This window comes from Henckelia pumila, unplaced genomic scaffold (assembly GCF_033568475.1).
Source record: "Henckelia pumila isolate YLH828 unplaced genomic scaffold, ASM3356847v2 CTG_466, whole genome shotgun sequence".
Classification (NCBI taxonomy): domain Eukaryota; kingdom Viridiplantae; phylum Streptophyta; class Magnoliopsida; order Lamiales; family Gesneriaceae; genus Henckelia; species Henckelia pumila.
In genome coordinates this window covers 1,491,969-1,502,752 of record NW_027331833.1, presented here as the reverse complement: position 1 = coordinate 1,502,752, position 10,784 = coordinate 1,491,969, and the positions used below count along the sequence as shown (strand labels likewise).

At 30.2% G+C, this 10,784-nt stretch overlaps 1 protein-coding gene across 1 annotated transcript; it reads right to left on the bottom strand.

Moving 5' to 3' along the window:
- Window positions 1–5,045: 5,045 nt before the first annotated feature.
- LOC140872606 (uncharacterized) lies at window positions 5,046–6,551 on the bottom strand. The gene has a single exon (XM_073275498.1). The coding sequence runs from the start codon at window positions 6,459–6,461 to the stop codon at window positions 5,199–5,201; it is 1,263 nt and encodes a 420-aa protein (XP_073131599.1). The 5' UTR covers window positions 6,462–6,551; the 3' UTR covers window positions 5,046–5,198.
- Window positions 6,552–10,784: the final 4,233 nt, after the last annotated feature.

The window sequence follows — 10,784 nt, the reverse complement described above, 5'->3', positions numbered from 1 at the left end:
AGTTTTTGTATAAGCGACCTACACTTGGTTCCATACTCTCTACGTATTTTTTCCCTAAATCATCGTCATTGTGATCGTCATCGTTTAATTTCATCTTCATATAATTATAGCTTATTTCTAAATCACGAAATAAAGACATGAATAATAAATTCGAGATGGACACAATTCAATTACATTAAGTACACTTTGAATAATTATTTAATTCAAGCAATAACAGGATCGAACTTCAATATTAGATGGGGATCGGAGAAGGTATTTAGTACATGAAGTTTAATTTAAGTGATTGTGGGCTGTGGGGGGTTGGGTAATTTATCATGTGGATGAGATTTGCGTGCCGGCATTTCAATTACAATAATTTTTTTTTAAAAAAATACATACTGAAAATTAAATTCAGAATCAAATACACATGTCCTTGGCTGCTTTGAATTAAAATTTTGAATATAAATATAAATTATATTTTTTTATGTATGCATGTGCCTATTAAGGAAAAAAGATATTATATAAATAATAAAAATACGTATGTCCTAACACGTAGCATTTGTACAATTAATATCACGTGGGCCTCTTGATCTTATGATTTTTTTTTTTATCATCATAACATATAGTATGGTTTATAATTTAATATGATTTCACGTTTTATAATATGATATAAAAAAAACTTATTATAGTAGTATCGGGTTTTTAGCACGTAGATTTATTTTAAAACAATATTTCTTGGAGATAGGTGTCCATTAAGTTCTTGCAAGTGCATGAAATAGTATTTTGATCTGTTATAATTCCGAAATATTATTTTAGTTTGTTCGTTGTATTTGATGCTCTAGCTTTTAATTTCTTGCTGTTTTATTCTAGTTGCTAATGTGGCGTTAGAAAATTATTGTTTGTTAATGTTATATATATATAGAATAATACTAAAGATACAACAAATATCGTGTACAAAAATATTATTTACAAGTTACAACAATTATATCCTGAGATTTTGTTATTATATCGCGAGATTTTGTATTCAATGTATCATTAGATTCTGATAAATGAAAATTTTGTATTGAATATTTTGTGTTGTACAAATTGATGTACAAATTTCGTTATACATGTAGCATTACTCATACATATATCTATGTGTGTGTGTGTGTGTGTTTGTGTGTGTGTGGGTTATTTAGTAATATTAATGTTGGGTGAATTGCATATGAAGGTTTTGGATTAATTTTGATAATTTCCAAAAATGAAATGGCAGCATGTTTTAAACAATTCTTAAATTCCAGGCTTCAAAAACAGTTCAAAACCACCCTAAGCCCTAGTTATACCATAACCGTTTCTATTGAAAATAAAAGTACTGCGCGCTATATATGTAATATACGTATGACTTCTAAATTTTTTTAAAAAAAGGTTTAAAACCCTTCTACGTCATAGTTTTTTTTTTTTAAACAAAATAATAAATGTAATAGAAAATGTAACAAATTATAAAAATATATGGGTTCATTTGGACAAGGGATTTGGAAATGAGACTCTATATTTTTGTAGAGGTTTGATGAAATCACCTACATGAATCGGCTGATAAATAAGTGAAAAAATATAAACAGATGAATTTCAAATCCAGGTATTTCAACAACGAACCGACAAATTAGATGAACTTAAATATTGGATTCGAAATTCTTAATTTTTTTTAAAATTTTTCCATCTAAATGTATATATTTTCTTGGTCAACAGCGACGTTAATTAAAATTTATTTGTACTTATGCATATGTTTTCTTGGTCAATTATGCGCTTGGATTATATTTAGCATCTTTGAATATACTAAATAGCCTTCCCATTTATTTAAGGTGCTAGTGTATGCATAAAAGGTACGTATAAAAAATAATCGCAGCATTATACTGTGGGAGAAGCAATGATAATGGAGTCTTGCAATCATTTGTTTTATTCAACTCTTATAGTTATTAATTAGGTTTACATTATTGTTTATTTCATTGACCACATTCATTGTAAGAAAAAACTTTTTAAATTTTTTTTTAAGTATTTCGATAATCTCTATAATTTTCCATTGCTATTTCGAATTTTCGATAATCTCCATATTAGTCGTTCCATGCATGCATGCACCATATAGCTCATTGTAATAAGAAGATTTCATCTTTTAATTATGAATTTTTTTGAAAATTAAAGTTTTTTAGGTTTAAACTACACGTAAATTACATCAAATCTTAGTTCGACTAATTCATGAATTTAAATATTATTTGGTAAAATTACCGACATTATTCACTATGGTTCTTGAAATATATAGATAAGCATTAGAAAAGAAAAATAAAAAAAGCACATTTATTTAGTCCTATTGCGCGTAAATATTAGTATGTTTCAGCCTATCGTGCATTTACGTTTCATATATCCAAATAATTCATCATAAATAATTTCAAATATCTTCCATAACATAAAGTCGATCGAACTTATTGATAATTCAATATGGCCTTCTTCATTAATGGCACATTTGGTTTTTCCTATTCAGTGATAATAACTAACAGCAAATAAAATCATCATCACACCATAGAACTTAGTCCAACATGACCTAATTTTATGTTTCAGTTTTAATTTTGTAATTGGTTCGCCGTGTGATGCGCAGATATCAATCGTCTAATGAGCGTCGCACAAAATATAAAATCCAATATAGATTTATGCTTTTTTATATATAAAAAAATGATACAAACAAATAGATGTTGGGCGTCTGTTTTGGGGTATTTTTTGGCACTTGTGGAATACGCTCTTCCATCATATTTACATAAATAACTTGTAGTGCCCATGAGATACCTACAACAGACGCATATAGTGTGTGTGTGTGTGTATATATATATATATATATATATATATATATATATATATATATATATATATATAATTAATGTAGCTGGGAAAAAAAGAGTGTATAGTGAGATGGAGAAAACCCTCATATATATATATATATAAAATTAATGTAGCTGGGAAAAAAAGAGTGTATAGTGAGATGGAGAAAACCCTCATTGAGTAATTATAAAATTGTCGTTGGAACTGAGCAGCTTTTACAGTTTTGGAAGGATTAAATTCTTGGCACTACATAATAAACTCATGAACCTTCCCCATCTTATTGGAAATTAATAAAAATATCTCATGCATATCTATCCTTAATTTTTGTAGTGAAATTGAAATCTACATTTATATTAGAACCTACCATTTAATTAATACAATAAGTAATGTCTATGTGATCTCTTTGTACTTTATCGGCTCTATAAAGGTTCTTGTTGCACAATATAAATTGAGCACTAGTGGTCATATTTTCAAATTGTATGAAAATAATGAATATGTAAAAGAACTTTCTTTTACTTTGATCAGCTGCCACATTTTTATTAAATAAATATATAAGCATAGTCGTAATTAGTCGGTGAAGCTAAATTTCTTTTTATATATATAAAAAAATCCAAGATCACTCAAAAAATCATTTTTTTAATGATTAAGGAAAATTCTAAAATTGCTCCTTTAACTTGATCTATATATACTTCTTGTCCTCTATAATGGGTCAAAAAAATTTCTTAATTAATTAGTGCAATAAATTGGATATTTTGGAACATTTAATCCAATTTTCGTTCGGCTGTTGACATGGCTCTACATGTATATGCTATCGCTGTCTAGCACTTGGTCAATATTCTGAAGAAGATATGACTAAATCTACAGCAAAAAAAATAAAAAAAATAAAAAAATAAAACAACAACAACAATATTTTTTTAAATATAACAAAACTCGACTAATTAGAGGATCAAAACCTATTTATTCCAACTTATAGGACGATTTTTGGAATTTTTTTCTAAGTATTTCAAGGAACTATTATGCTTTTCAATCACATAATCTTGATGATGAAAGCTTGAATATTCCGAGTAAAATGACCATCTTTATCATATCTCTATGAGTTTTCAAATAGACCAAAATAACTTAATTGCCAGCTATTATGCTTAGGGGTAGTTTTTCGGTATACCATAACAAAAATATCAGTATGAAAAAATTCATACCGGTACCGATACCGAAATTTCGAAATTTTGGTATGGAAAAAATCCATATTGATACCGTATGATACCGAAAAAAATTCGATATAGCGAAAAAATGTCTGTATATTAAAAAAATTTCGGTACTGTATTGATATAATTCGGTATTTTTGTACGGTATGACAACCTTAATTATGCTAATACAAGAAACTGACTGACTCATGAATTTAAAAAAATTATAAACTAGCTACAGAATCAAATTATGGGTCAAACATTTTTTGTAGATAAATCAATTTTATCACGTATGAAACAAGTTTTACTCAATCCAATTCCTTTTTCTTTCTTTTTTATTACAAAGGGAGAGAGGAGGACTCGAACTTACTCAATCCATTTCTTAGTGGGCATAAATTAAATTGGCAATAATTTTCATGCAAAATACATGAAAATCTTCTTTCAAAACCAATAAAAATTTTCCATCACGAATTCAATACATGTATACATTCAATACATTGAACTCAAAGTTATAATAATGTCATTTAATTAATTGCAAGCTCTCTTATGCGTATAGCAAATGGAATATTATTCTCAATAATAATTTCCAAAATGGCATGATTTGCTCTCTAATTGAGCATTGCTTTCTCAGATATGTTAACCATTCATCTTAATATATAACTCCATTTATGTTTTTCAGATGTCTTTATAAATAATAATTTAAAACCTAGTTAATGCAAGCACACGAGTTTCTAAGTTGATTAGCACAAAATTTTCCCATTTAAACCCTTATAAGGATTACTAAATCTCTATAAAAATTTCATGATTACTTTTTTATATATAATTCTCCAAACCATGGAAGAACATAAAACCAGGATCTTCACATCTCTTGATCAAAATCACCCAAATATAATCCATCCAAAAAAAAAAAAAACAATGAGAAATCAACACATAGCTAGCTACATATTCAAAAGTTGTTGGTCATCATAATAGCATAAGATTATTAGGTTTTAATGAATGGCACCATACAATAATATCATATATTTATTTTACCTCCAATGATACAAGAAAACATTACAGGGATTCAAATTTCAAAAGTTCGATCTCTAGTCTGAAATGCATATCACCCCTGAAATTATTTACATATATAACATAACTAACCATAACAGATACACCAGCAGGATAATATAATTAATCTTCCTAATAAAAATAAGCTTATTGATGAAAATCTTGAAAATTCGGGGCGGCAGCTGAGTATACAGAAATAGGGTTACCTGCAAATGGAGGTTGATTTGTTGGTGATGAAGTGATTTTGTCAGTGCTGAACAGATCCCAATTTCCTAGGAATCCCATGAAATGAGAGTTGGAATCTAAGCAACCTGGGACGGAATCGGAGCAGTGACTGTAATCCGAAATAGGGCAAGAACTCGGTGTTCTTGAGTTTCCAAGCAATTTCTCTATCGTGCCCTCGTCGGAGGATAGCCGCTCCCCGATGGAATTGAAATCCGGCATAAATGGTGAGGCCTTGTTTTCTTGATCATGGGATCTTGATTCTTGATCAACATGACCTTCAAATGGGCATCCGCTGGTTAAAGACTCTAATTTGAGGACATCTTCATTTTCTTGGTTAGGGTTTGATTTGTTGCACCATTTGATCATCATTTTCTCTCTTGTCCTGCTCCTTGCCCTTGCTCTTGCCTTGTCTCTTGACTCCCTCATAGAGGGATTAATACACTCGGTTTTCTTCGATCTTTTGTCGGTTTTCTCGCTTGGATTCAGGCAAGATGGCCCCGTGATCATGTTTTTAGCCGCTGCAATAATCATACCTTCTTTGACATCATTGTTGGAAATCTCCTCAAGTCCTGACATGACTTCACATTCAGAAAGAAAAGATTCACTCCTCGCTTCACTAGTAGAAATATGTGGATGGTGATCTTTCTCCAGCTCCTTAATCGCCTTCTTCGATTTCGTGAAGAGCCATTCAATGGTTTTGCTCGCTTTATCGAAGCCTAACATGTCTTGAAGATCGAAGAACTTGCGCGCCACTTGAAGGGATAACCTCATCCTCCTGTCTCTAATACCCTGAGCTGTGCAAATCTTGCTGTGCCTGTCTTTCTTGCCAGTTCTTTTTCGTGGTACCCCGCTAGTATTTCGTCTCCGCGGTGGTATGAGATTAATCCCTTGATCAGCTTCTTTCCCCTTGGACTTTGAGGCCGCAACATTCGGTTTTGTGACGGTGTTGTGATTCTCAATCTGATCAACTGCATAAAGATGATGATTTGCGGCCATGATCTGACTCTGAGACAAAATCTGATTCAAGGGCATTTCGTGTTCATCGAAAAAGGGAGAAGGGAAGTTCAAGAAAAAGGGGACTAGTTCATCTTGTAATTTGGAGCTAGGGTTTTGTTGATCACAGAGGAAAGAGGGCTTCTTCAACAAGAAATCGAAAGGGTTGTCGTTCTTTGATGAAGGAAACATTATATCTCTGTAAATGCACCACTTATGGTTTCTTTTAACCCCTTTTTTAAGGCGATCCAATTCGAATAAATTCCTCTACGGTTGAAACAGGGTCGACATTATGAAGAAGAATGCAATTCCGAGGTGAAATTGAAATTATGGAGATTGTACTTTTCTTTTTTCTTTTTCTTTTTTTTTGGGGGGGTGGGTAGTGAATGAAATTTAGGGCATGAATGTGGTCTGATGCAACCCTAGTGATGGTGATGGAGGAGAAGAAAGGGTGGTTGATGTAGGATTTTACCAAAGAAAATGATGCCTATATAGACATACGTATGTAATTACATCTGAGGTTCCTTGAATCTCAACTCTAGTTAGTGTATGCAAACCCAAGTTGTGTTTAGATTTTTAACTTTTTATACTGTATAATTTATTACATGCATTTGAAATTTCAAGAGAATTCAAAAAAATTTTTTACGACGTGGGAACTTGCAACCGTTATTTTTCGGTGTGCACCGGATAAAACTTCAAACTAACGTAATAACCTGCAAAACACGATAGTTATAAGATAAAGCGCAATGGACAAGCTATGTCTAACAGTCTAGTACTCCAAAAAAGTGTTGATAGGAATAATTGAACATCTTACCACCAGGGGCAGCCCTAAGGTAGGACGGACCGGGCGACCGTCCAGGGCCCCACCTTGAGACGGGCCCCCGATTATTTTTAAAATATTAGTATTTAAATTAATATCTAAATATAATTAATTAATAAATAGTGATATAACAAAATAAAAAAAATCGTGAATAGGTTTTTATGACAAAAATCTTGATTCAAATGAGTTAAATTACCACAAACTCTCATGGTTCACTAAATCTGTTCCTTCTATCTCCTTTCCTCATGTGGCCCTCCAACCAATTTAATTCATGCACAAAAATTTTTCTCAGAACTATGTTGCTTCATAGGCAGACATACCGTTAAGTTTTTCTTACTTATTATTCAATTAAATCATGTTGATTACTCAGATTGCAGATTGTAAAATTGAATAATTTTACAAAATGTAAAATCTTTTTTTTCATTTTTTTTTCATTTACTAATGGATTGTTGCATCATTATTTTATTAATTTATATTACACTAATTTATTAGTATCTCTCTCTTATATATATGTATATTTTTTGTTCGTAATTGACTTCATTATTTAGTACTATTTTACATTTTTTACGAATTTAGTTAAATAGTTTCATTCTTGCACAAATATTCATAAAAAATGTTAAAAATGACGACTTTGTTTTAAAAAAATTTAATAAGAGTGAATTTTAAATAATATTAGTTGTTGAATAATTTATTTTGAGAAACTACGTGTAAAATTATTTCTAATATGAATGTTCTTTAATAATATATATATATATATATATATATATATATACATTATTAATGAAAAGAGATAATATAGTTAACTTCGCCCCGAACCACATTTTTCTCAGGACCGCCCTGCTTACCACTGACCAACTACTCCATCAACTTGGATACCCTTTGAAAGCTGAATTCACTTTTTGATATTACATAAAATGTGTTAATCCCATTTATATATATTTATATATATTTGTGATACTTATAAATATATTGAATAACTCAACGATTTTGGTCCAAAAACCATATTGAATTGACAATTGCAACACACCAGATTTCGCATATTTGACTATGGAACATCTTTACTCTTTAGCACACCACTTGGTAGAGAATTCAATTGGTATCTTAATGTTTAACATTAGTCTTATATGTAGAACTGAGCGTTTATCGCGTAATCAAAAGTTTTAGCTGACGATAATAATGTAATTCAAATCTTTTAAACCGCACATCAGTCTAAGATATTGGGAAATATCATTGCTATTACTCAAACAAGCATGAAACGTATGCTTGCATATTCGTCCATAGGTCAAATCGGATATGTAATTATTGGAATAATTGTTGGAGACTCAAATGATGGATATGCAAGCATGATAACTTATATGCTGTTCTATCCATATATCCATGAATCTAGGAACTTTTGCTTGCATTGTATTATTTGGTCTACGTATCAGAATTGAAAACATTCGAGATTATGCTGGATTATACACGAAAGATCCCTTTTTGGCTCTATTTTTTGTCACTTTACCAAAAAATATAGCTGGTAGTAATGATGCAACTCAAATATTTTAAACCGCATATCAGTCCCAGTGTCATGGTTCGATCGCTCTACCAGCAGAGATAATTATTACATATCAACATTATCAAATTAATTAATTAAATATAAGATTTAATACTTTTCATGTGTATTTCACTTATACGATGTCGGGAGATAGATACTACTTCAAGGACCTTATCCTAAGAGTGTATTCAAAGTCAAAGCCGATGAGGCCTTAGCCCAATGGCTAAGGTTGAGGCCCTGAGATCATGTGGCTCATGTTCGCTTTTTGCTGACTGCGGGTAGTTTTCTTAATTTATTTATGTATATTTAGAAGTTTTCTTTCTAATTCTTCTGCTCGAGATAAGTACGTCTCGAGTTCACACTCAAGTACCATCTGTAGTGCAGACAACTACTTTATATGATTATAATTTGGATCAAGATTGTATTATATTCTCAAGAAAAAAAGTTAAAATTTATCAATACATGTGTTTTATATATTTTTTTCAGTTGAACATGCATGTGGAAGAAATATCTACGGAACCTTAAGATATTATCCTAATATCCCCACGATGTATGTGATCAAAATCACTCACTTTTACAAATATTCTTAAAGTATGTAAATAACTAAATATCCTAACATCTGTAATTGTAAATGTGTGTTTGTTTTGAAACTAGGTCGGGGTAGGAAAAAATACCGATTTTTTTGTATATTGAAGTTATCGTACTGAAAAAATATCGAATTTACTGATTTTTCGGTACGGTCGGTATGGTACTGTATGGTGACGATACCGAATTTTTCGGTACGATAACGATATGAAATTTGAAATTTTTGATATATATTGGTATACCAAAATTTCGGTATGATCGATATGCTATTTAATGTACCGAAAATTTCGGTATACTGATTTTCGGTATACCGAGAGTTTCGGTACGGTATCGGTATAACATTTTCTTATACCGTAATTTTTGATACAATATACGATATATGATTTTCGGTACGGTACGGTACGGTATACCATCCCTAATTGAAACCTCGGATTTGATTTTCGGTATAATATTTTCTTATACCGTAATTTTCGGTACGATATACGGTATACAATTTTCTATACGATATGATATACCACCCCTAATTGAAACCCCGGATTTGATTTCAGATTCATTTCATTTATTTAATTTATGGATGGATTAAGACCTCCAATTTCACTTCTTATGATTTATGAACATGACCACTTTCATTAGCATTAGTGATTAAATTCAAGTTTAAATATATTTTTTTTTCAAATCAAATCTCTTAAAAAATTATATGCATTAATTCTTCCCAAAAAAAATAACAAAAAATAAAAAAATTCTACAGTCGCATTTAGACGATTAATTACATTTGATATTAACTCATTATAGCCTACTGGCTGAGGCTGAGGCCATGAACCATATGATCTCAGGTTCAATTCTCGCTGCTTGCGTGTAGATTTTTTAATTTATTTAGGTAGATTTATTAGTTTATTTGTATTTTTTTGCTCGAGATAAGCAAGTCCGAGTTTATGCTCAAGTCTCGTCGATAGTACGGACAGTTTTTTTATTTCGTTGTACTCTGATTCCACATTGTAATTTTACTCTAAAAAAAAGACTCTCTATTATATATATATATATATATATATATATATATATATATGTGTGTGTGGCAAAAAAAAGTTTCTTACTTAGTTTTATAAGTGGCTAAAATTATTCTCAATCTTTCGTGACATATTGCCATTTTCGTGATTCATTTCTTATGAATTATTATTATGTATATGTAAAACATTTAGCCCTGCATTTAATATATTTTTGCATTCGTTTCACTTCCATTTTCAGTCACTGTTAATAGATTTGAATAATATAATTTTAGAACCTGAATTGTTAATTATATAGTACGAATTTATGATTTCTTGGTGTAATGGCTTTCTAGTCTAAAATGGAAATTTTTATGCAATTGCTGTTCGATTATAATTTTCTTAACTTCACTATAACAGCTTTTTTCTTAAAATTTGTGAAGAGGTAAGTACAACATCCTAACAATTTATGATAATTAAGTTTCGAATATCGTTAAGTAATAAAGAAAATTTATGAGTTCATTCTTAATTAATCAATTTTTTGTTTAAAATCAATTTAATATTTAATTGATATAATTTTAAATTTAAATGTATCA

Excerpts from the sequence above, each read along its gene's own strand:
- LOC140872606 (XM_073275498.1), bottom strand. The coding sequence starts at position 6,461 with ATGTTTCCTTCATCAAAGAACGACAACCCTTTCGATTTCTTGTTGAAG.